The following is a 27,932-nucleotide window of genomic DNA, read 5'->3' as shown; positions in this document are numbered from 1 at the left end:
TTACTCCCATATCACATCCTAGAGAGGAAAAGAAGAAAGTTAAGATTGCTTGAGCAGCAATTAAAACCTTTGTTAAACTGGACCAGCACTAAATATACCTAATATGAATGGTTTTTACACATATCAAGAACTTCATTTGCCACCAAATAAAAAGCTCATGCTTTCTTTTTATTGACCCTTCTAGGACAGTGTACGATCAGTCATCATCCCAAGTGAAACTGAAGAGTTTTCATTAAATACATATCACCACACACAAATACACGAAAAATCTATGAAAACCCAATTTATTTCATACATCTCTTCTCCAGTTGTTAAAGGAACATCCACTTACTGTCTCTCTTTTTTTTTTTTAAACTCTATAGGTTACTGGAAAAAAGCTGACCTAAGAATAAATTTTACCAAAAATATTATCCCCAGTCTATTCTGCTCTTCCCCTCCTACTCACTGTAACGAATTAGATAAATTTGTAATTGTTGGATAACTGTTGCATCATGAAAATCAATACTATAATGTGAAACATTAAATCTAATTCTGAAATAAAACAATGCACCTTTCTTTCCAGTTTTACACGAGCTAGAGACAGACGTAATTCTTTGTGGGTCCAGCTGCACACCTAAGTTGTATTCCCTTCATAGCCAACAACTTCCACATTGCAATAATTGTTCTAACTAATGAAGTCAAGTATTTTCCAAATGATATAGCATGATCTTAAAACACACACAGTCTAATAATTTTACTTTTGTTCCTAAGGACATGTTCTTTTACTTTACATCTCTTTTTTGGAATTTGATGTTAAAGTTAGCTGTTAGCATTTTCTGTGTTCTTAAACCTGTATATTCTATGGAACGACCCATTTATTACATTTTATGAAGCAAACAGATACAGAAAAAACACTCCCCAATACCACTCTTTGGCCCTTCTCCAAAAGAAAAGATGACAGTACCTGGTGACCTTGCAACAACTGCTCAGCAAACTGACGGACTTCTGACAGCAGAAGAGATATTAAAGAATTTTTTAGTATGTGGTTCCTTCCTAGCAAAACCAGCGTCTGTGATACAGCATGCAGTGCCTGGAACTAAAGAGAAAGAACAGTAAATTTCACCTTCTAAAATACATCTCCATCTTTTTTACCCCCAACAATTTCCTTAAATAGAAATAGGATTTACATATTAAAATTTTTAAAGAAAAAAAGTAAAATTCAAAATTTTAGAGAGTTAAAAACTCTACTAGGTACATACATATGAGATTTATGAGAAAATCACATCCATTACCTAGAAACTTTCCCTTCTCAAAAGATGAGTACTACAGGAAACTGTCATATGCACAACCTCTTCCAAAAGTGGGGATTCCCCAGGAGGCAGCTTGGCAGCATTAGCTGTCATCGTGTCCATCTGCTGTCACAGAAAGTGGGTGACTACCCTGCACACACAGTAATGCTGTTTGTCACATGTAGACAAATGAACAAACAAATTCTTTGAAATTGAAATACACGAGCAAGCTAAGAGTTATACTGGAGCTTTCTGTCAACAGAGTTATCAGGAGTAAATTTGATTAAATGCTAACTGGTAGAAAATCCACTACATTTTCAAATTCAAACAATTCACTTTCATGATGTTGTTTAACAAGGTGCAAGCAAGGCATTTCTCCTGAACCACAGGAGGACTGATGTGAACTTACATGAGAATTATGTTAGTAATTTTTTTTTTCCATAGTCTTTCTATTAAAAAAATTAAAACGGTTTTCTTTGCTACCCAAAATGGAAATGTGTAGCTATGATGTATTGAAATACACCGCTCTACAAAGTAAACATGACATCATTTCATAAAACACTGCTAGAAGAAATCCTCATTTCCATATCTAAATGCATTGGAGTTCTTTCAAATAAAAAAGTAATACACCTTAAATATTATTACTACAATTTATATTTTTATATAAATGTATACCCCTACAACATTCATATTCAGTATCTCTTTATAAATGAGTATTTTTTGACTGATAAAATGATTCTCTGACCCAGATTTGTATTTCTAAAAAATAAGTATCATATTTTAACCGCTCAAAAGCACACCACTGCATCCTATCAACAACCTAGCTTATTCCTCCAGCCAGCTCGTACGTGTATATACACGCACACATACATGAATAAAAATACTTGCCCACCATTGACAAGTTTGCATAGGATGAATCTTCCTGGAAATCATTTCCAAATGCACGAAAGGCAGGAAGGTGATCCAGTTGTCATCAGCACGGGTTCATTAAGGTGAAAGCACACGTAACCAACCTGCTGGCCCTCTGCAACGATGACTGGCTGGCTGGGTGAGGGGAAAGCAGTGAGCACCATCGACCTTGACTTTGCCACTGTTTGCAACACTGCCTCCCATAAAATCGTTACTGACAAAATTTTGGGCTAGGTAAGCCAAGAGTGAGGTGGACTGAAAACTTCTGCTGTAAAAAACGTTAATGCAGCAGCTTCCCATTTACGGTTACTGCTTGTCTGCCTGATCAGACGGTCAAAGTGCCCCCCGCCAGCCGATGCAGCGCCTATTGCCCAGCCTCTTACAGCGGAGGAGTCTGATCAGCTTGGCTATCACCTGCCCACTATCAGACAACCTCCTATTCACAGTCCTAACAGTGAAACTTTAATAAATCTTTCCTGCTAATCATCTCACTTTAGCACGTAATCCCAACACAAATATAAAAAGAAAACTGTAAAAGACAGCCAAGTCTTGTGTTCAGAATAAAATGTGCAGCCAGAGATACAAATCTTTCTACGTAATCTCCTCATATTAAAGAGAATTCATAAATTGTACACATATAGCTTTGGAAATCTGCGAGATGAGTATCGTTCAGAAACGTATACACCAAAGATTCTACTAAGATGAAATGCGGATGAAGGTGAGACAAAAGCAGGTTTCTGAACAATGACAATGAGATGGAAGGATGATATAATGCACGCACCTATGTGTGCTTTGAAGATACACGAGTTAGAATCAGACTTCCATGTACTGGACATGGACACCCTTCCAAACAAAACGATGACTCCTCTTCCTAAAAATCATCTAGACATTTCCAGTTTTGAAAGATCTTCCCCAGTATCTATTCAGACTGTACGACAGAAACAAAGTTTGCAACACCCGGATAGTTCTGCCTTGACAGCACCCACGTTCCAAAAGGGTACACAGCTGCTTCAAACCATTACTCGAGGTTTAAGCAATGCTACAAACCAGCACATTTGTTCACTAAAGACCCCACTCATTTTTACTTATTTTTTATAAATTAAGGATGGACACATATTTTATAGTTCTAAGTTTTCAGAGTTTGCTAATTCGCCTTTGGCAAGCAAGCGAGCTAGATCATCCAGAGGAGTTTTTCCATGCTACCTCTCCCAAAGAAGACACTAACTGTATATATTTACACACAAACATGATGACTGTTCTTTTTCAAGCTCTTACATTTGCTTACAAGATTTTTAGACAGACAGTGAAACAACAAACTTTTTTTTTTTCTGGAGTTATTAATGCTAGCAGCTGAGAAGGAACTGAAACAGGATCTTTTACAAAATTTCCGTATCTTTTCTGGTTGGCCAAGAGTTAACATTTTCCATGTGGAATGTTGTAGGACTAGTGTCTTGGTTTCAGCTGGGACAGAGTTAAATTTCTTCACATTAGCTAGCAAGAGGTTATGTTTTCGATTTGTGCCGAGAAGAAGGCTGATCACACACTGATGTTTATATTTGTTGCCAGGACAGTCAAGGACTTTCCAGCTTCTCTGCTGTGCCAGGGTCTGCAGGGGCAGGAGAAGCTGGGAGGGAGCACAGCCCCAATTACTGGCTTAGGATTTGACCTTAGGTTTGGGGTTGAGACCCAAATTGCCCAACGGTATATTCCATCTCATGCACGTCATAGAATCATAGATTGGTTAGGGCTGGAAAGGACCTTAGAGATCACCTAGTTCCAACCCCCCTGGCACGGACAGGGACACCTCCCACTAGCCCAGGTCAGCTCGCTCACTTTTGGGACTCTCTTTTCTGGGACTGTGGTTTCAGGACTCTCCCTGCTCCAGGATAGTTAGCCAGCAACAGGCTGGGGCCTGGTCATTGGGTGGTGAGCAGCTGCACTGTGTATCACTCATTTGTATATATTACTACTATCATTACTATTATTAGCACTATTATTTTCAGCTTTATTGTATTTTAAATTGTTTTTATTTCAATCCACAAGTCTCTTTTCCCTTTACTCCTTCAATGCTCTCCCCCATTCCTAGGAGGGGGGGAGGGTGAGCAAGTGGCTGCATGGTATTTGCTGCTGCTAACTGGGTGAAACCACGACAAATAGATAACAGGAGATCTTCAAATTTTAAAGCCTGAGCCTCTACTAAAGGAAGTAAATACAAATTTTGCAACAACGGTAATTAGGGTCCTCACGATATGGGTATTGATGCCACTGAAAAATCCCACCTGTTAACTGATTTATACAAGAGTATGGATTTAATATTGCATTTTGGTGGATCTCTTAGTATATTATAAGTAAAAAAGAAGACAACCAAGAATTAAAGCTAAAATAATGCTCTCAGACTGTATGCATTAAATGCACACAGAATAAATTTATAACATATAAGCAATACATCTGCAAATGGCAAACAAAACTAAGATTTTATGTTTCACAGCAACACTGACGCATTGCTAATTAAACTCCAGAAACATTCCAACTGATAATAGTTCAAATAGTATGCAGTTTCATTAAAAATAAAAGCATACTTTCAGCTCTCAAATTTATCAAGTGTTCAAAAAGGAACTGAAAGCCTTTAATCCCTTGGGATTGTTTAATGGTATAGATGAAATAAAACCTACGCTCTTCAGGGACTCTCAGGTAAAAGCAGTCAGCAAATTAGATTGTAAAAAACATTAAATCAAAAACAAGAAAATAATGGAGCCTGGTTCACTGGTCAGGAGCTGCATCCTGTGTCCCTAACCCTCCTCCCACATCCTGGTTTCTGCTCTCTTCCCATGTCCTTCGGGATACAGAGGAAGAGTGAGCAATGCTGTGCCAGCAGCTGAGAAGAATGTGTGGACTGTCAACCTGGCTGTTGTCAAAATCATATAAAACATCCATGTTCTGCTTGTCTCAAGCACACTAATCTGGTCTCTTTCCACCTGGCCACCAATTTCTAAAGCCTGTTGGAGGGTATTTTTGACGTTCTGTCCTGGGTTCAGCTGGGATAGGGTTAGTTTTCACAGAAGCCAGGAGGTGGCCATAGCCAGAGAGATATTCCATACCGTGCTGCCGTCATGCCCCGGATATAAGGGGAGGCTAGCTGGGAGAGGGTGAGGGCTTCTGTGTGGCGAGCGTCTTTCCATTGTGTGTCATTCTATAATCCTCTTTACTATTATCTTCTCTATTTCTTGTGTTGTATTATTAAAAATCTGTCATTACCTCAACTCACGAGGTTCCACCTTTTTTTTTTTATTCTTTCCCCCATCTTACCGGGAAGGGGAAAGGTGGGAGGCAGGGAGCGACCACGTGGCGCATGGTGGTGCGTGGTTGCTGCTCGGTCCTTACCACCTTCCAGTTCTTTCCAGGTGATTTCAAACTGGCTATCAGTTTCAAAAGTTGGTAGTAGAGGAAAAGACTTGATGAGCAAAACTAACAGCACACTCCTATGAGCCTTGCATGATTCACTACACCTTGCAACTATGAAAACTGCACTTTAGTTTCTGTTTCACTCCTTTACAGCTTTCATGCCAAATAACAGCTCTCTTCCCCAAGGGACTGGCAGATTTGGGAATACAGGCCTACGGCAAATAATTATTACAGGTATCCTCAAACCGTAAGGTGTTCAAAACAAAACTATTTTTGCCTTTGAATCCACATCACCCTTGCCCTTTGCCCATTTAGTCCAATGTGATTTCCACTCATAACTCATCAATGTCAACTGAAAAGCTTTACTTTTATACAGAGAGCATTAGTATGTCTTATCTTACTGTCATGTTGCTTCCTTAGTTCATTTGATGGTTGTAATTTATCTCTACTCCTGTTTATGCTGCACTGTTTCTCCTATCTTCAAGTCTTGGGATTTGATACATATCATCCCAATGGTCTGCTTGGTAAACCTCATCTCAAACCCTTGCTCTGCTGTTACCTCTTCATAATCTTGTTCATCCTTCTCTCCACTCTCATAAACCTGATGTTCTCTGCTAGGACCATCAGTTAGCTTTACTGCTGCAAGCTGCTTTTTGTGTTACAGTATTTCTGTACTTTTTTTGCAGAGTTTTAGCTGAAAAACATTCTGACAGACAGTGTGACATACAATAGAGGCAGGTGTATTTGCAACATATTTGACTGCATGCACCAAAATTTTTTAAGAAAACCAAGCTAAAATGCAAAAGGGATGAACAATTTTTTATTTTTTAAAGAAAATATTAGAAAAGGCAAAAAATAATTAAAATTAAACTAAGATATTTCAATATCTGGGAAAGAATTATTGTAATACAGCACCGGCATGCTGTGCAGAGGAGAGAGACAGAAAAACAAATAACCTGCAGTCAGGCTACTAAATATTCCGAAAGCCAGAACACTTTGGTAAATGATGCTGGAAAAGCCAGAAATGCCAGCAGTAGATATCATGGAACTCGCTTAAAGAAATGTGCAACCTGCTGGCTTAAGTACTCCTTTGTTGACTTTGGGGAGTGAGGAGGGAAGGTCTCCAAGGAGGTGTACTACAGGGACTCCTCCCAGCCACCTCTGCTGACCACGAAGGTTGTACCTCAGAATGGGAGTGTGAAGGCAATATTTTTCCATTCATGGATTGAAAATTTCTTCCTTAGGTTTATTTCTTCATGGCTGCCTAAAAGTCCTTCTCTGATTCACTGATCAGCAGGGTCCCTCTGGCTCCATATATGCTTTTATCCAACCCACCACCAGTTCCCTAGTGAACAGGCAGTAATGAATGCATCTGCTCGCTCCTGTCCACAGGCTACAGAAAGCCAAGTCAGCTGGAGGAGAAATGAGAGACAAATCCCATTACAAAAGATTAAAGCACTGAAGAAAATATTCTTCTGTTTCATTACTATTTTTTTCTAGTATGAGTTCCATAACAAATGCTTTCTTGAAGAACAGAAAGATAAAAGCTATGAAATCTCACGTCTGTAAACAGGGTTGGTTTTACAAAGAATGTTAACGGATGCAGAAGACACTAAACACCAAGTGTGAGCTCACTCAGAGCAGAAGAGTTACGGATTCAAATTTTTAATGAGCACTGCTAGAAAAACCCGCTGGTTAGATTACAGAAAACAGGTATTCTTTAGCTTTTAGGTTTTTAAACTGAGTGAGCTGGTTATTCTTAAAGAAATTCAGGGATGTAAATCAATGTCTCATTTAAGTGTCTAAGATTTACAGACAGTCCCTGCAAATAAAAATGGATTTCAGGTGTTTATTTCACAATCCTTCACTCTTCTTCCCTCTGCCCATAATTTGCAATACCACTTAAAAATGCCAAGTATCTGGCATGCATACCGAGGAAGAACAGAAGTACCTTGTTTAGGGCTGTAGACTTAGCACTAAAAAGTCAGGCAAGGAATACTCAACTTCCTGTGCAACTGGCCGTAGATAACAGGCTCCAGAGAGCTTCCTTTCCATTTCCATCCCATGGCCCTAACACAAACACACACTGTATTTGGGCACACACACCGTACTTGGGCACACAAAAATATCTCCTAGAGAAGCATAAGGAATTAAAGCTATGAGAAAAGGTTCATTAGTAAGCAGGCAAAAGAAGACAGAAACCCTAAGATTCTGATTATGAAACTATGTGTGCACATTTTAAGCAGTGGTTGAGGACTACCACCAAAACCACCTTGGGATACACAGCCACCTTCAAAAACTAGATGATATAAGAGGTAATTTTCCCACAAACAAACAAAAAGCAACAACCTGTACTTTTCCACGAGGACAAAGATAATCCTTACAGCAGGAACACCCCCAGACCTCCATCTGGAAGCGAGCAGAATGGAAGCGAAGAGCTGGGGTAAGTGATGCCGTGATGAACCTAAGGCGGTCATTTCACCCTTCTGAATAACCACCTGCTATGGTACCCCCGAGACCAAAACAACCGAACAACTTTAGGTCCTGTTGTTTAATAACATGGCTAGAATAATAAAAACAAGGCCTAGATAGAATTCAAATGCTTTTACACAGGCACGATAAGTGAAGGACTGAGGGATGGGCTTCGAGGTTGCTGTTCAGCACGGTCCCAGCTGCAAATATCACAGAGATGCTAACGAGGCAAAACGACACGGCTGATGCAACGCTACAGAAAGCTAAGGGAGCTTTGACAGAAAGCATTCGGTGGAGAGAGACTGAGGACAGAGGAAAGAAACAAACAAACAGCTTTTGATATATATTTCCTACCATATTACGAAACCCAAGAACTTCCTGTATCCTTGCTTTAAGGGCCCCCATACGTTTAATCTGGAAATCAAGAGAACAGCAAAGGTCTGTTCCATCCCTTTTTCCTCCTCCTAGTAGAAATAATCTGTACTACCCTGAATACTAGTTAATTACTTGGATAAAAACAGTCAACGACAGTATTTGTTATTAGGAAAAGAGATGGTCCTGACAAAAGAGCACTACAGGCAGTTTGGAAACCATGACTACAACTTTTTGCCCTGAGGGTAAAAAAACATCCTTCTAACTTCATCCTGGAACTCTTCAATAATTGTGGCTTTAGTATATCAGCTGAAGCTGGCTGAAGAGGGAACATGGACAAAAGCCTAAGGGGCAGATAAAATTTTCTTTCATTCATTCCTGTCTAGTTACTCCTATGATCCACTTTAGGAAGTAAATGAGAGTCAGGCAGCTTGGTGATTGCTTTGAACTGCAGCGATTTACAAGACAATGGCTTCTGATTACCATTTGACTTAAATCGCTCTCCACACAGGACAACAGATTGCTGAGAAAATTTAATCCAACAATCAAGAGATTCAAACATGGGCTCTTACTAGACCATAAAATCCTGGCAACACATTCTACCATTCATACGAATGAACCGTTCTTCCCCTATATAAGCACAATTCCTTGGCCAGTAGAAACGCACCGTATCTCAGGAGCCACGATATTCCTCCTGGGACTCCGTTAATTTAGCAAAACTGAAGCCCACTAGTTTTACACTTGGGAACCACCCAATTTTTAAAACTTATTTGTCCCTGAGCAGGCAAGATTCTTGTAAACTGATGAGTTAAGTACTGTCCAACTGGCAGTTGCTGACAAAGTTACTGCAACCTGCATGTGGCTGGGGGAATTATTGTCACCCACGACGTGCTGGAGCGTGTATTAAACAGTGTTGCATGAATTAAACCCACCAGAGTAAGTTTATGATTATGCTCTACCAGGTGATTTCAATCATTAATGAATCATACAAATTGTATCCTAGATGAGAAAAGATTCAAACCCACAGTTCTGATTCATGTGCACTGTTTCAGTGACACAAGCACATTTCCACACATTTCATTATGTAATTGCCAATGAGAGTCAAACATTTCTCTCTTCCTGCTTTTCACCGCTATATTTCAACTTGTTATTTTCATGAAGAATTGTGAATCCTTTCTCATACAAACCTCCAGTAAAGGCATTAAACTACTACTCAGAATTCTTGCATTTGCTTTTCTGCTAAATATATCAACATTAATATTTGAGCATTTGCAATATTCTGTATAATGACTTTTAGAGGGAAGATAGGAGAGAGAAAAATGAGAACAGGCAGTAAAGTCCCAAACAGGATAGGAAGAATTCCTACAGACTATGTCCATGTCCAGTATCCATTCCGATAGTGTTAATACAAAATAACTTCCAAACAACTGCTCTAAAGGTAGCATAGCCAATTGCCAAAGGGGATAAGGGTTAAAAAAAAAAAAAGGAAGGAAACAGCACATAATTTTTTTTTTGTTTTTTTTTTTTTTTTTGCTTTGTTTGAATGGAGCAGGCAATTCATGACTCTGGACAGCATCTTCCAAGTCAGTATTGATGTTTTAAACATAGCATAAGAAGAAGCAAACAACAGCCCACTGAAACACATCCCTTGCCCTCTGGGACTTGTTTGAAAGAGGAGTAAGGAGGGGCAGATGGATGAGGTGCTTGTTGAACAACAACAAGGCACTGGAAAGCAGTTTTTTCTGAGAGCCCTACACAGCTCGACTTTAGGATACATAAGGCACCGTACCATTGTCTTTCAACTCCTTAAAACAAGAAACAGACAGAGACCTCAGTACATGACCCAAGGTGAGGGCCAGGATCTTCTGGCACATCACTGATGCATTATCCATCATCAGTTACCATCATCATTATCAGCTGCACCTAAAAGAAATACAACCAGTGAACTGAACTTCTGTCAACAACGCTGATAAATCAGTGCCACACCACTAGGGACAACATCACACAAATCCTTTGTAACGCAGCACTCTGGGACTGTACTTGGCCGTACAAATACAAGCTGAACTACACTGAAAGAAGCCAGACATAAAAATATTTTTATGCTGTGTCAGAAGTAACAAACAAGACTCTGAATTCCTTAACAGTAATTGTTTTGAAGTTTTACACACAAGAGATACAAATAGCACATGGATGAAGTATCTTTTATTTCTGTTATAATATCTAACCCAAATCTCCCCTCTTTCAGCTTAAATCCATTCCCCCTTGTCCTCTCCCTACACCCCCTGATGCAGAGTCCCTCCCCATCTCTCCTGTAGCCCCCTTTCAGCACTGGAAGCTGCTCTAAGGTCTCCCCGGAGCCTTCTCTTCTCCAGGCTGAACAACCCCAACTCTCTCAGCCTGTCCTCACAGGGGAGGTGCTCCAGCCTCTGACCATCTTCGTGGCCTCCTCTGGACTTGCTCCAACAGGCCCACGTCTTTCTTATGTTGTCCTTCTCTGTTCCCCACATCTGAACACAGCACTCCAGGTGGGGTCTCACGAGAGCAGAGCAGAGGGGGAGAATCACCTCCTTCGACCTGCTGCTGATGCTTCTTTTGATGCCCCCAGGACACGGTTGGTTTCTGGGCTCCAGTGCACACTGCCGGCTCATGTTCAGCTTCTCATCCACCAACACCCCCAAGTCCTTCTCCTCAGAGCTGCTCTCTATCCATTCTCCTCCCAGCCTGTATCTGTGCTTGGGATTGCCTCGACCCACGTGCAGGACCTTGCACTTGGCCTTGTTAAATTCCATGAGGTTTGCATGGGCCCACCTCTCCAGCCTGTCCAGATCCCTCTGGATGGCATCCCTTCCCTCCAGCGTGTCACCGCACCACACAGCTTGGTGTCATTGGCAAATCTGCTGAGGGTGCACTCCATCCCACTGTCCATGTCTCCAACAAATATTAAAGAACACTGGTCCCAGTACCGACCCCTGAGGAACGCCACTCATCACCCATCTCCACTTGAACATCAAGCCATTGACCACAACTCTGTGTGCAACCATCCACCGAGTGGGCCATCGGTCAAATCCATGTCTCTCCAATTTAGAGAGGAGGCTGTCATTTGGGACAATGTCAGATGCTTTGCACAAGCCCAAGTAGATGATGGCAGTTGCTCTTTCCTCGTCCACTAACACTGTGACCCCGTGATCCCTTGTTCCAACACACCCTGGACAACAGACAAACCTCAAAGGAACAGGCACAGCTCAGTGCCAGGGAGGAGCAGGAGAGATGCGCGGTCGTTATGTCCCTGTGGAGGTGGATGGAGACAGCTGTTATCAAATCCCAAATGGGTACATTAAGGACAAAAATGTTCCTGTGCTTCCTTTCTGAATAAGAGACAATGTTTCTATTCCACTGGAGCTGTAATTACATATCATAGCTCCTACAGAAGTTCCCCTGGGGAAATATTTTCCCATGATTTGTCAGGTAGTAGAGAACAGTCCATTTGAAAAGTAGAGCCAGCGGCTCCTCGAACTGAACACAACGGCACAGAGTTTTCTAATAATACACTTCTGTCTGCTTGAAAGCAGGACTTGCAAGGAACCTGCATAAACAGGGCAGTGGTTCTGCTGACACCGGAGTGACTCTAATGAACAATTTGCACATCAAAAGACAGCACACCAACAGCAACACCCCAAGAGTCTCAGTGCTGATGGGTCAAAAATTGGTGACAAGCAAAGTGCTTGCTCCGTAGATTCTATCCAAAAATCTATCACAGATTTTGCAACATGAGAGCAACAGCTTATGTGTACCAGAATTAAACACAGGATCCTCACAGGCTTTACCGTGGCAGCCACACGGGAGTGCAAGAACCCGCCAGCAGAAGGTGCAGAGGCAGACGCAGGCCTTTGAGCAGATGATTTAACCTCAGAGCATTCATGCTTCACGCTTTGCAGCCGTGACTTGAGGCTCCTTCTGGAAACTTCCAGAAGGCTTCTTCTCAAAAGATGGAAAAAAAACCCCCAAAACCAAACACACAAAAGTGTGTCTGTAGCTGTGTGCAAACTTCTGAGCACATGGAAGGAGAAGAGAAAAATTAAAAAAGGAAATTCAGGAGGCTACTTTTATTTGTAGTTCTTTGGTTTAAATGGCTTTATATTTTAAGTAACATATTTTATTTTACCTCTCATACCTTAAATGATAGATTATTTTTTTTCCTTTTGATATATCAATTTGAAGTTTCAGGTCAAAACTTCTATCCAAAGTGCACAGCTTCAGGCTACTGAATGCAGGCAGAAAAGCTCCCAGTACATATATTTGCTGGTTCCTACAGCTTGCAGTTCTTTATAATTAGAAACATCTCAAACAATAGGACTCAACAGCTACAGCAAGTAATTCTGCTGCTTTTTTTCTTCCTTTATACCTAATGCAGAGATAATTATCTCTTTTCCACTTCTCAAAAGTTTTTTAAGTTATTTAATTTGCACTGTAAAATGCTGGGATTGCTTTTGAAGACGAGGCATTAAACTACAATGAGGCGTTAAGCACAATCCACAGCCATTTCTCTCTTTCTTCACTTTCTGAAGGTGTTTCTTACAGCCCTTTGTCCTCCTTGACAGCTCCTGACAGTTTTATAGGTGAGGATGGCAAAGGGAAGGTTGTGTCAAATACTATAGCTGCACTGGTGGCCATCTGTACAAATGCTTTTTGACAGTTAGGAAGGTTAGATACAACAAAATTCTTCTTGGTTTTATACTGGAGAGATTTCAGCATCCTCCTGGAAACAAAATTCACATAGTTCTCTTTCCAGATGACAGCCTTGTAATTAATGGCAATTTCTTTTTAAACCTATAATCTTGATATTTCAATCACCACTTGAGTAAACAGTAATGACTAAAACTGAAGCATAAAGTGTCCCTTGGAGATACCTGCTACACAGCACATGAAGAATTAGTTATACAATTCCCAGAATTAATTCTGAATTCTACATATTTATTTCCATATCCAATTCAGTTTAAAGAAAACCAAACCTCTAAAAAGGATTTTTCAATAAATATAAACATGGCATTTGCTACACACAACAGTTTCCCTTTTTCCCTAGAAACGACAATGATTATCCTTTAATAATTGGTTTATACAATTTTTAAACTCAATCTGCTTGATTGAAGTAATAGCTGTCGATAGGAATAACTGTTAAGTCAATATTTTGGTGGAAGCAAGATATAAAACATCTCATAAAAAGCCATCTGCTTCAGTGAAGTTATTCAGAGATAAGATGCCTCTTGCAAATTCTGTGGACATACTCCACCCTTCCTGAAGGATTTAGAAAAGCACTCTGCAGGCTTGACACATCCCTGATCTCTCAGGATATTTTCTCTCATTTAAAACTTGACACCTCTCACTTAAACTTTGTCAGATTCCTCCAATCAACAAGTAATCCCTCTCAGGATAACCTCTTGGTTGCTCTCCTATAATTAATATTATTTAAATTATTTATTAACTTCCCATTCAGGTAGAGGAAGGGAAAAGGTTTAAACACTGGACATCATCAACTATGAAGAAGTCCTTAATGAATTCTTGCTCAAGTTTTCTTTGTTCTGTATCCTGCAATCACACAAAAAAATAAAAGGAGTCACACCTGCATGACTCCATTCCTGACCCCACACAAATTGTATGTGTGCTCACATCCTCTCAAAACGCTGGCCAGGGACACCTCTAATTAAAAACAAAGTATCACGTCTGTGAAGACAGACTGGGGATATTGCAGTTGAATGAGGAAACTAATAAGATGACGCGTGGAACAATGCGGAATGATGAACACAGACAAAACACAATGCAGTCCCATTTGCTGTTTGTGCCGGGGACATGCCGTTTCTGAATTCTACACTCATTTGCTCATCTGGTTTTAAAACATAAATTTGCAAACGTCTAGAGGGTGACAGATCTCCTGAAGCAAACCAACCTATTTAATCTAGGTGCACAAAAACAGAATTAAAAAGTTGTATTGTAATTACTTTGTGAATATCTACAATATAGCTTCATATAGCAAGAGAAAGTGTGGGTTTTCTCTCATTTTTTCTATAAAGTTGTTTTAATCTGCCTTTTTAACATTTTTTTAAAAGTCCTGTTCTCAGGAATAGACTAGAAGAACTTGCATGCATGAGCAGGAACTTTTTCAAATTCTTTAGAGCATTTATTGTCCATACCACAAAAAGAACAATCCCAAAAAACACTGAGAACCACTCTTCAAAGCATAGTAGGACAAACTACTATTTTTAAAAGTGCATAAAAACAGGAGAATATTACAGTACACTGAAATGGTGTAGGAAAGATGGAAGACGTTTTACACTTACCCTGTTGACACTGCTGTTTCTTAAAATAATCTGAATTAGATTTTTCTTAAATTCTTCCAGCTTCTTGAAACACTTCTTCAAAACACAATTAGATAATTTAGTATCTGTTATTAAACTGATCAAAACACTAACTGCGTCAGTAAGAAAATTCGAAACTGAAAATTTAGGACTGTTGTAAAAAACAGTCAGTCCATCAAGCAGCTGAGACACTGAATCGCATATGGTGAAAGAATCATTCTCAAGCTCTGCAAAGTCTGCTTGAAGAATTCCTCCTTCTGACAGTTTTCTGATTTCAAGAAGACATTGCAAAAACTGCACTGGAGCAGTCAGAGATCCCTCCTTGCTAGTACAGCAAAGATCCAGTGGAGGTATTCTTTCCAACCAACATTTAGAACTGTCGACATTGTGCTCAGGTTTGTGAAAATCAGAAGCTACGCCTAAAGAATCAAATCCATAGTCATTAGAGACATCACATCCAGAGTCTTCCAGCTGGCTTGAGTAAGTCATAGGGTTTCTGCATTCCTGATCTAGAAGAGTTTCAGCTGAGTCATCAGGTTTTCCTGAAACACAAATGTGAATGTTACATTTGTGCAATGCTTAAATACACGCTTATAGAAAGCATCATATATCCCTCCTTTAACTGCCACACAAAAATCACGTAACCCATACGCATGTTTGCTCCCCAAGAGCTTCCCATGACTAGAATTCAGCTGTGGAAGATGACGTTTTTAAATTAAAATCAAAATTTTCAGAAGGTAGTGTCTATTTGTGAACAAGTTGTTTTATGCTCTGTAATTTTAAGTTTATAATTTCTGATGGTTTTAAGTTTTCACATATATAATTTAAGTGGACATCTATACTCCCATTAATTCCCAGTGAAGGAAATGCACATAAATTTCTGGGCCCCCCAAACTTTTTCACTACTTTCATTCTTAAGAACTCAGGCTGCTTGTAAAAGACAGTGAAGGTCTGTCTGTTACTGTAAGTGCATCAAATAAGACATTCCCCTTCACAGGTACTCTTTCTCCCCAGGTCAGGTAAGGACTTCTAACAGAGTCAAAGCTGAACAGAACATGACGCTTGAGTTTTTTATTATCTAACAAAGCAAAGCATCCAAAATAAAAATATTTCTCCAGTCACCACCTATCTCATACCATCTTCTTCAAAGACACACGAACCACATTACAGAAGGTAATTATTCTTTTCCACAAGGATCCAAAGCAATACCATACTTCTCTGTGTTTGTATTCTTAAATGAATTAAAAGATTTTATAGATGGTTTGGCTTGCCAGGAAATAAATGTTCTATATCATGGTTAGTTAAAAAAAGGCATTTTTAACACAGAAAACATCACTAGGCAGCAATCTACAGTATTCTGTACACTAATAAAACAATACTCAAAAAAGTTTATATAGACTTTATTAAATATATACTTTCAAATTGAATCCTGACCATCACTTCAGGCTCTGAAATCACCAGATCATCCAATGAGGGGACTACTGCTCAGGTTAAAACTGGGAACCTGGTTTGGTTATTTATTTATTGTAGAGTGTGTCATGCCTTTAACATTCAGACACACTCCAAATTGGACAGAATTGGTACCAAACGACTCACAAGGAAAGGGCTAAGTGCAGGGAAACCAGCTGACATTTCCAGGAGGCAGGAAAAGGAAGGCTTGGAAGGCCAGCCCAGCATTTTATATATTAACACTGCTCCCAAATGCCCTGCGCACTCAAACCTGGGAAACAAGCAAAGCAGCAAAGCACATTTCCCATGGTCTGACTGACAAAAACATGCATCAATCTTTCATGCCTTCTCTCCCTAGGGTTTTGAGCAAATGACATTCCAGAGGAAAAAAAACCTGAAAGTTGTTTTTGGTGCTATTTAAGGAAAATAAGCCCTTCTAGACAATCCAGCTATTGTGAGTTTCACTATGTGGATATTTTGCTCCTGTTCTTAACCCATGGGGCAACATGAAAATTGCTCACGAAGATGTAACACCAGGAGCAAGAAGTGAAGCAAGAACTACATGTGAAAAAAACACATGTATGTTCACTGATTCTCTTGTTGAAGGGGAAAAAAAAAGAGCAGAGGTGGAAAAAAGGAGAAGAGAAGAAAAAGTGAAGAAAAGAATAATACAGAAATACTCATAAGAACCAAACTTAGGACTGTCCCCAAATAAAACAGGCGGTGTATTAAATGAAACACTCCTATTAGAAGCAGACTGTGTTGCATTTATGCTTAGGTTCCTACTCACTGAGATATCAAACTCCTCTCCCATGATGAGCTTCCAGAAAACCCTGTTACAGTAATTCCCCAATAGCAGCATACCTCCACTTCAACGAATAACACAAAATGCTTTTTTTTTTTTTCAGTCATTTATATGTTCTAGTCATTTGAGGAGGAGGGGGAAGTTATCTTTTAAAAAAATAAATAAAGTACCCACCAGGAAACGCTCATTATTTCCCTCAGAACATCTAGAAACAGCTTATCATTTATTTCTTGAAAGAAGGCAAACAAATCACTGTATTTACCTACTATTTAAATCAGAAAGCAGTCTTGATGTTCATACCATGTGGTTATCAAGCACAAAAAAAAAAAACCAGACAGGAACAGCATGAATACTGTCTCACACTAACAATCATTTTTAAGCAGTAATTTCAAGAACATTTGACTGTAAATGTACTGGAACAAGAAATATGAAAATTTAGTGCACATGATAAACTAACCACAAAATTTTACAATGCCTTTATCTAGGTAATGAAATATCTGCTCACAAGCAATTTTACAGCCTCCCTAAATATGTCACATCAGATATAGGATTTAAACCCTTAATTCCTATTTAGGACTTCAGCTCACAAATGAAGAGCTTGAGCTGGAAATCAGAACTATGCGCTCAGCAAACAAAGCAAGATACGGTCAGAAGAACAGCCTCGGGGTGCAAAGGCTGAAGAACCGACATCCCTCTACATGGATCCACACCGCAGAGAGTGGATGCCCGAAAGCCAGCAGTCGCTCAAGGGACAAGGGAGGGACTTGCACACTGCGTACAGCATGTAAGCAAGGTCTGTAGGCATTTCTGCAAAACGGGAGTACTCACATGTGCGTTCTGCATCACTGAGGCTTTCATCAGGGTAGTGAGATGCCAATCAGTCTTATGATGAGAGTGTGGGGTGGGGTCTTCATGCCAGTCCTGAGGAGGCAGAGCTCTCCAAACACCATAGTCCACCCCATCTCCTAAATGAGTTCTGTCACTTCTGAAGAGCCACCTTAATACAGACACAAGGACTCAGCTCAGGGACAAGAAAGGGAGGAGAAAGACCCAGTTGCTTCACCTTTTGTCTCCCAGGAACCTGTTGCCAGCAGTATGGTCATAAGGATTCTCAGAGCTGGGAAGAGGCAAGGGAAGGACTCAGCTCCTGGTCCTACACAAAGCGGGGGAAGAGAAGCAACATCTCCATGTGGCAGGAGCTCGCATGGTGGAAGATGCTTTCTCAGACACCTGCACTACTGCCGCAGACTGGACACTGTTTGAAGGAGGAAGGCCACACGCTATATGTAGTTCAAAATTTAAAAACTGCAGAAGCATCCCCAAGTGATGAAACTGCTGTGGAATCATAAAACAGCCTTCGAGCCTTTTGAAAAGATTAAGATACCTGCAGTTCCACCACCAGCAGGGATTGTAGAAAAGAAAACGGGCTTGAAGGTGGCAGATGTAAGAAACCAAGTGAAGTGATTATTTGAATTCTGGAAGGAAAAAATGCCTTCAATTTCAAGCATTAGGCATTGTTTATATATTTTCACTCTGTGAGCACATGCATGGATTATCACTTGAAAATCAAAAACAACGACATTAGACATGTAAAGCTCTCTTAAAACTCAGTTACAATTGATAGGATCAGTTCCACTTCTAAAGTAAAAAATAAAAGACAATTAAAAGGAGACAATCTTAGAAACTTCTTTGATGATACCGCATTCTGCTTTCCAAGTAGGTATTCCATCAATAACTTCTAAAAGGAAATGAAAACATATGTGAAATTATTCACGTTTTTTCCAATTGTGTTCACTTCTCCACTTCGGCATTTTTCAGGACTGTTATTCTTCATTTAATCTTCATTGATTGGTTTGTTACCAGTGCACTTTCCATGAACAATGAATGAAATTAATTTTCTTCTTAAAAAAAACTTTCCTTGCACATATTAACTGTTTTCTTTACCTTTCCTCCCTGTGTAAGCCTTTCTCTGTTCTGCTGTTTTCATTACTAGCCAAGCTGTCTAGTTGAGAAAAAACAACTCTCTCTTCTCCCTAATGAACTCCGATGTGTTTCGCACACTACTGTTGCCCTGATCTGCAACCAAGCCAAGCTTCTGTAGATATATTTGAACATTTTGATATAATAATGGAAAAATAATAAAAAGCTTCCAGGATTCTCCAAATGAAGAAATTTTAGAAGCTGTGTATCCCACACTTTGCTTCTGCATTTTCATGGGGTCTTTTATAACCAGCTTAGAGAAAAAAAAGCTCTTCTGTTTCAAGTCAAGGTACTTCATGCTGACATACTTTGTCCCACTTAGGAATAATTTCACAGAAATGAATATAGGACTGAGTATCTGAAATTCCTTACTTAATTGTTCAATGGAAGGATTTAAATGCTTCTCGGAAGGTTTAGAAGCATATACTTCAATTTGTTAGGGATTTTGCTTTCACAAAGGATCTAAACATTTAGAATTCAGTAAGAACTGAGAAGGATTTTGAGGATATAAACATTCATTTTTAGGGGATTTCTGTAGAAGACAGCACAAATCTTTTGTAGTTCAAGACAAACAAAGAATATTTGCAGTAAAGATATGGAAGGATCGATAATCAGGTGACAAACATACAGATTAGGGTCAGTTAATGCTCATCAAACAGCTTTCACAACAAAAGATCTAACACGGGCTATACAGCAGTGACCACCTCAATGAGATGACTGCAATTTGACTTCGAAGCTAGACAGGGGGTATTTCAAGCTATTAAGTGAATTAATATTGCCTATGAAGACTACTGGTCAGAACTGGCAATACTGAACTGGAAGTATTGGGTCGTATTAAATATGCTTCGCATTGTCAAACAAACTGAGCTTCGCAAAGAGCCAAGTACTATCAGCCAGCACAGCCAGCAATCATCTGGGTGCAACTGTGATGAGCTGAAGGCTGAAATGAGGTGGACCCCCTAAGAAATCAGCCAGGATACGCACTCCTATAAACAGCTCTTTCCTTGAATACAACATGCTATAAATATTTGGCTTTTTTTGTTTATATATGCAGAAGCCCACAAAGATCTGCTTGATTAACAAATATAAGTTCGAGTTAGGTTACAGTTGGCCAAAGGCGTTGAAGAATCTATTCTTACAGACACTCAGAAGCTGTCTGGAATGGTCCTGCACAATTGGCTCCAGGTGGCTCTGCTTGACAAGGGAATTGAACAAGACATCCTCCAGTGGTCCCTTCCAACCTCAACCTTCCTGTGATTCTGTACTTCCAGAGAAAAATCTGACCGATCCTTAGCTCCCCACAGTAGACGTACAGGCAAGAGGATCCTAATTGCCATCCGCAGTTTACCCCCAAACTATCATGCTGTTACCCAGAAGAAAGGAAATGACTCTATACTGAATTATGAATCCCACTTATTTTATGAACCTCATTCCTAAAAATCACTATGCATCTTACCAGGAACTTGATCTATACAGGGAATTTATAAAATAACAACAAAGCCTTTCTCTTGCTGGGGCAATTGGGTTCTTTCTGACTCAGAATGGGTTCTTTTTACAGAAACCTGCAAAGGATGCTTCTTGGGTCCCTCTGCCCCAAGGATGTACTTCCAACAGCTGTAGCAATGCCATCTGATAAGACAGACAGCATCTGCTTTCAAAGGGAGAAAGTTTCCACAACCAAAACAGACCTGTTAGCCATGGAAGAAGCAGTACTCCGAGATTTCAATGAATCATTACACTCCAGCTGGTGCTTCTTCCAGATTGCAAATTAACTTATTCAATTATCCTGAAAAGGCCTCAGCTTTCATAAAGTTCCCCATTGTGTCACTACAATTATCAGGAACAGATTTATCTCATCATCATATTCCAAGAGCCATATTCCCATAAATCTGTGCTAAACAAATTTTTATTTCATTTTTGTCATCTATCTGTTCTCAACTCCCTGCTCCCCTCCTGAAAAAATACTTTTTAGGTTGTAAGATATAACTGGCGATGCTGCCTACTTGCATTAGTACCACTGGTAGAAGCATGGGAGTACACTAGTGCACTTAAGATGTCAAATGACAGTTTATTTTTGAACTACTCTCTGTCTGACACCATCATGCCTTAGAGAAAATGCTGAGATGACACTTAGACTGGGCTGCCCTGATGGATCTGTACAGAGAGTGCAGAGGGAGGAAGAATCTCTTTATGCAGAGACATTACATCCCTAAGCACCAGACAAAAATAATCAGATCTGTTTTCCATGGTGACATCAAACTAAGTGTTGACTACTGCCCAATGGAAAATCCTCTCACCTTGGAAAAAGGAAGCTAGGAAAGAAAGAAGCCAAAGATACCCCTCAGAGGCCAACAATTCCTCTGCAACTGTCGTTCGTTTGCATTCCTTGCTTCCTGCTAAATACCGGGGGGCTGGGGAGGAGGTGATGGGACACAGCAATTGGTAATACCAACTTACTCAAACATACTCACCTGAAGAAATAGCTTTGACATAAACATACCATGATAGCTTGGAAATTCTAGTCTATATTCCTCCACCTTACCACCATGCCATAGGAACTAAAATCTTTGCTAAGTGCTATTCAGGGCAGCTGTGAACATTTCACATCATTTCATCTTCTTTCTGGGGAGGGAAGTAATTTCTCCTAATAGACTAATATGTTTTTATCATTATTATTCAGTCTGATTTGGACTGCTGCTCCCTCCACTAATGAGAAAGATTCCTTTATGAGGCTGCAGATAATATATTCACTGAGGAATCTGCATATGTTTTGGTCTGATCTTTCTGAATTCATCTGATTGGTTTCTCTTTGAAAAAAATCTATTCTCAATTATGTTCTCCCACTGCTCCTTTTAATGTAAGCAGGCAGAGGAAACATCACAAGTTAAGTTATTTAAGTCACGGCGGACAGTTTTGCTCTTTCAGAGGTTTGAAATCAAATTATTCAGAGAAGATTTTGACTGGCTATTACTCTTCCTGCTCTCATCAAAGCAGGACTTCTCTCATCCCTTCTTTGCCTAGTGAGGAAATGCTGGGGCTTTAAGCTGAGCACCCCAAGTTTCTGCCTCTCTCTGCTGAGCACGAAACACCCAAGCCATGACTTACAGGGAAGCAGAAAGGGAAGAGGTTGCTGGATTCTGTGTCCCAAAACAAGGCTGATGGCAAACTGGAGTTGTGTATAATTTATCATCAGTTTTACTTCAGTTGATGAGCTGGTTGGTTACAATTCTATATGCTTCTGCTTTTTCAGCAAGTCTGAGCTTCCAGCAGGAAGAAAGGAGACAGAAGTGTCTTCATTCATACTAGTCTACAAACGAAATTGCTCCCTTTTTCCACATGTACAATTCAATGCCTCAAGAAACACACCAAGTTAAGGAGGGAAGCAGGAGATACAAAAGTCTTTGTCCCTGGCTCTTACTCCCTAAAGAGACACAAGTTGCTTCAAATGTCTGGACAGAGGAAGCTGAATTTAGGCGACAGTATCCTGAAAAGTCAAACACAGCCTCAGGACACAGTTAGAAATCAGACATTCATGGTAATTCCGCTCCGAGTCAGAGTTCAACACTTCCCTGAACACACGGGCACACTAGGGTAGGGTGGGCTGGCAGCCATGTGCTGCTGTGGCGGCGAAGAACACAGGAGGGGACTTCGGGACTTCGGGGCATGGCAGATGAAGTGCTACTGTAAATGAGCTATAAAAGGAAGAACAACCTAATTCTAAAAAAAAAAAAAATGGGGGGAAGAAGTTCCCTTTTTTTTTTTTTTTTTTTAATTAGAGGAGCAAGCAGTTCAGTAAATTCCTATCCACTCCATCAGAAGGGAATCATATGAACCAAGGTCGAAGCTGAAGCTAAGACAGAGAGAATACATACTCCATACATACTCAATACTCGATTTTGCTAAAAATATATGCTGGATAACTGATTTGGAACCCTTCAAGAGTATCAGCCTGAAGCAACCAAGGCAATAAACATCCATCCTCCAAACTGTCATTCCTAAAATACACGCTTGGCCAAAAAGGGTACAGTTTGGCATTTATGCCTTCTTAGGTCGGAGTAACAGCTGCAGACTTTTCAGATCTCTTTAACAGAGGCTGCCAAGAAACAATATGATTGTTGATTTGATGAGCTGATAACAGCTAAGGAATGTGTCTGTAGAGGACAGGTGCTTCAATCCATGAATCTATCAATTCATCAACGCTTTATAAGACCCTTTGTCTTTTTAGGTAGCTCCAAAGTAAAGTGACAACAAAATGCTCAAATATTTTACATTCTTATTCTTGGAATAACACCAACAAGTTTCTCTTCTCTTTTCTGTGAAATTTCAATCTGAATCAAAGAAAGGCAAGAAACTGATTAATATGAAATTTGATTATTTTTTTTCTACCCATAAGCACTGTTGTCAGGACAATACTGCCAAGGTGAAAAATAATGAACAGACAATTACAAAAAGATTTGCTTCTTCTTTTCCTTGGATGGCTGATGTACAGCCAAAAGCACCACCATGTCAGAGGAATACCAATGTCCTTCTGTGTGAAAGACAAATAAGGAACTTCCCGACACAGCACAGTCAGTGAATATACACCACAGCAAACTGTAACAACCCGTACTACCAGTCTACCTGCAGCAAAGCATGCTCTTCTCCTTATCGAGGAACCCCAAACTTTTTTAGAGCCTCTGAGGACAAAGAACAAGTCATGTGGGACAAAAATAATTTAGACAACATATCTTTAAAAATGGATACTCTGTTCTTTCTCCTTTATGTTCTTGTGCATCCATACTGTGTGCAACTTTATATGGAGACAGAAAAAAGGCATAACAGCTTCAAAGAGCTCACAAATTTCTCACATCAGGGAAATAAAACATGGGCAGTCTCTGATCATTCCTGAAGCCTCTGAAAGACCTACTATCATTATTACAAACAGTGGGTAGGAGAGGAAAGCTCTCATATTCAGAATGCAGAACAGGGAAGATACAGCTGCAAAGCTAACCTTGGCTGAAGGACTCTTCAGCTCCCAAAAGGCAGCGGCAGACACACATGTAGTATCTGATCCTTACTGCAGGAGATCTTCCAGTGGTGGATTTTGTGAAACCCTGGTATTCTTGCATCTATAGAGTTGTTAAGCAGAACATAAGAAAGTCAAAGAAAAGCTGAAAGTTTGAATTCTTTTAAGAGGTTGCATTGTTTTAAGCAGAACACCAACTCCAAAAACGCAGCTGGAGAAACAAGTGAGGATGAAAAGGATCCGTGACATCTACAGATTACCTGGCCCTATGAACAAGCCCAGTTATCCTCAGCCCTAAAGAGAACTTCTCTGGTGTGATATTAGATAGCAAACTTGAGCAATATAACATCAACAACAAACCCTAACAATGCTTCATGGATCTATAGTAGCCACCAATGCAGAGGAGAGCATTAGAGAGGTTAAGATCGGGGACAGCCTGGGCTGTAGTGACCATGCCCTGGTGGAGTTTGTGATGTTGAGGAATATGGGCCTGGCAAAAAGCAGAGTCAGGACCCTGAACTTCAGGAGAGCAAAATTCCAGCTGTTCATGGAATTACTGGATGGGATCCCCTGGGAAACTGGCCTTAAGGGCATAGGAACAGGACAGAGCTGGCAGCTCTTTAAGAACACACAAGAGCTCTCCATCCACCAACAGAAGAAATAGAGCAGAGGAGGCAGGCCACCGGCATGGCTGAGCAAGGACCTGCAGCTCACACTGAAGGAAAAGACGGAAATGTACCAGAAGTGGAAGCGGGGTTGTATAGCCTGGGAAGAATACAGGGGCATTGTCCGGATGTGCAGAGATGGGATCAGGAAAGCCAAGGCACAGATGGAGATGAACTTGGCAAGGGACGTGAAAAGTAACAAGAAGGGGTTCTAGAGGTACATAGGCAGGAGGAGACAGGCCAAGGAGAGTGTTCCCCCTCTGATAAATGAGAAAGGAGAACTGGCTTCCTCAGACATGGAAAAAGCTGAGGTACTGAATAAGTGCTTTGCCTCAGTCTTCACTGGCAGTCAGGCTTCCCATATCTGTCAGGACCCTGAAGCTCTAGGTGAGGGTGAGAGGAGCGGAATCCCTCCCACGGGAACAGCAGAACAAGTCCAAGACCGCCTCATATCACTCAATGTATAAAAGTCTATAGGGCCAGATGATATGCATCCCAGGGTTCTGAAAGATGGCTGATGTGGTTGCCAAGCCACTCTCTGTCATATTTGAAAAACCATGGCTGTCATGTGAAGTCCCCAGTGACTGGAAAAAGGGAAACATTACTGCCATTTTTAAGAAAGGGAGAAAAGAAGACCTGGGGAACTACAGTCCGGTGAGCCTCACCTCTGTGCCTGGGAAGATCATGGAGCAGATCCTCCTTGAAGCCATGTTAAGGCACGCATGAGACCAAGAGGTGATCCGAGACAGCCAGCACGGCTTCACCAAAAGCAGATCTTGCCTGAACAATCTGGTGGCCTTCTATGATGGAGTTACAGTGTCGGTGGACAAAGGGAGGGTGATGGATGTAATTTACCTGGACTCGTGCAAAGCCTTTGACATGGTCCCTCACCACATCCTTCTCTCTAAATTGGAGAGGTATGGATTTGAACGATGGACTGTTCAATGGATAAAGAATTGGTTGGCAGGTTGCAGCCAAAAGGTGGTGTTCAATGGGTCTACGTCTGAGTGGAGGCCAGTCACCAGTGGTGTCCCTCAAGGGTCTGTCTTGGGACTGGTGCTCTTCAACATCTTTATCAACGATATAGATGAGGGAATCGAGTGCACCATCAGCAAATTTGCAGAAAACACCAAGCTGAGTGGTACAGTCAATACAACAGAGAGAAGGGATGCCATCCAGAGAGACCTGGACAGGCTGGAGAAGTGGGCCCATGAGAACCTAATGAGGTTCAACAAGGCCAAGTGTAAGGTGTTGCACTTGGGCCGGGGAAATCCCAGGTACTTATATAGACTGGGAGAAGAACTCCTTGAGAGCAGCCCTGCAGAGAAGGACATGGGGGTCCTGGTGGACAAGAAGCTGGACATGACCCAGCAGTGTGCGCTTGCAGCCCGGAAGGCCAACTAAGAAGTTAGACTTGGAAGTTGCAGATTAACTGATTTTGTTTCTAGCATTTGCCATGTTCTGCTTAATCCACAATCAGAATACCCTCTCCAGACATTAGATGTTAATAAATCTCTCCTAATCACATACATCATATGCAATCAGTTCTTCACAGTGTTAAGACACCTGTTTCAAACAGCAGCTTGAAAGTTACTTTTTCTCTTAAATAAACTTCATGTTTGGAACAGGTTGCAGAGAGCAGAGACACAAACAATCACCAAGTATGAATAGTTAAATCACTTCTCTAGAAAGAAAGGTCTATTACAAAAAAAACCACAAACTATTCTAGAGTCTAATACATCCCCCCCTCTCAGTCAGAGTTAGAATCCAGAAATCTTTTCACAAGGCAATAAAGCTACCGTTCCAGTACAAATGCATTCCAGTAAAGCCTCATCAAGTTTTCTAGCACGGTACCTTCTAAAAGTCTCAAGTCATAAAGCAACTAGCTATATATTTTGATTTTGAGTACTTAAAAGGGGCCTACAGGAGAGACGGGGAGGTACTCTTTATCAGGGAGATTCTGATTTTAAGCATCTTTAAAGTGGTAAAAAAATATGCAATATGTCTTTAAGACATGGTCCAAATGTAAGCAGATTACATCAATAGTCTTAGAAACTAGTATCTCTGAGGTTATAGAGTAAGATTTTGTACTGACAATTTTGTCTGGAATTATTCCATATGATACATACTGATTCTGGGGGTTAAAAATGTAAGTTCTGAGTAAGCATCAAATTCTCAAACACAACCCCATGACAAATGAATTAACTGTTCTACTACTTCAGAGCTCTGGGAAAACCAGAAAGCTGAAGACTCTTGTATCTAGGTATCTTGTATCTTGTATCTTGTACAAGAAATGGTACATGCAAGATGAAAGCTGTTTGTTTCCTTGCTACTGCAACATAGTTAGAAATTATTTCAGAAACTTACCACTTTCCAAGTGGAATCTTGGACAGATCTTGTTCAAAAGAAGTTCCTGACGTAATCGAAGAACTTCAGCTTCCAGCACTGCAACTTTCGATTTCCAACCAAAATCTTGTTCGGATACAGTTCTGGCAAGGTGCTCAGTGTATTCTTTGCAACTCTTCCCTGGTGGTTTTGCACGGATGATTGCAAAAGCCAATGCTAGCTTTGATATTTTCAAATACCAAACTTGATTTTCTCTTCTGCCTTTGACTTCTATTACATTAGAAAAACAAAACAAAACAAAAAGTCACTATGACTCCATTAAGGAAATTATGCAAGTATTTTCTTGGCTCTGAAAACTGTTTAACAGTAAGACCAATTATTTTATTTCAACCAATTATTTTATTTCTAGTTCATTCCTAAATCATCAAGGAAAAGAGGAGAAATGTAAGCATCTGTGCACAATGTGAGAATAAAGCATACCTGAGCTGCACTCCAGCTATAACAATAAAATTCAGGCAGTGTTTGAGAATAATTGTAGAAATAGCAAGCACTTCAAATAGGCTTATCCTAGCAAAATTTTAAATGCAAATGTTATCTCCACTAAAACAAAGATGAAAACACTAAAAATACTAACCTGAAAAAAAACCCTGATCCCACCCTAAAACATCCTAAGCCCACGACTGAAGAACGCATAGGGGGTTATTTATACTTAGCTTAAACACAACACATACAAGTTCCTGAAATTGTACCAAAAAGTCCCAGTGCTGAAAAGATAAAACTTCAGAAGTTGTTAGTTTCTGGTTTTGGACACCTGGCATTGCTCCACTTGCAGTTCTAAGTCTACATTAAGCTTCAAGCCTGAAGAAAGGTCTGTGCAGCCAGCCTCAAAGTGATGCAAGTGGCTAGCAA

General features: G+C 40.3%; 1 protein-coding gene across 1 annotated transcript; it reads right to left on the bottom strand.

Moving 5' to 3' along the window:
• MEI4 (meiosis-specific 4 homolog (S. cerevisiae)) lies at positions 1–27,293 on the bottom strand (the record flags this gene model as incomplete). The annotated part of the gene is made up of 4 exons (XM_010078982.1): positions 1–18; positions 944–1,075; positions 14,756–15,315; positions 27,045–27,293. Coding segments are annotated over 4 exons (959 nt in total), but the record flags the coding sequence as incomplete, so codon positions are not given.
• Between the last annotated feature and the right edge of the window lie 639 nt (positions 27,294–27,932).

The sequence above is a fragment of the Pterocles gutturalis genome, unplaced genomic scaffold, assembly GCF_000699245.1.
Source record: "Pterocles gutturalis isolate BGI_N339 unplaced genomic scaffold, ASM69924v1 scaffold26203, whole genome shotgun sequence".
Lineage (NCBI taxonomy): Eukaryota > Metazoa > Chordata > Aves > Pterocliformes > Pteroclidae > Pterocles > Pterocles gutturalis.
This window is presented reverse-complemented; position numbering and strand designations above follow the sequence as displayed.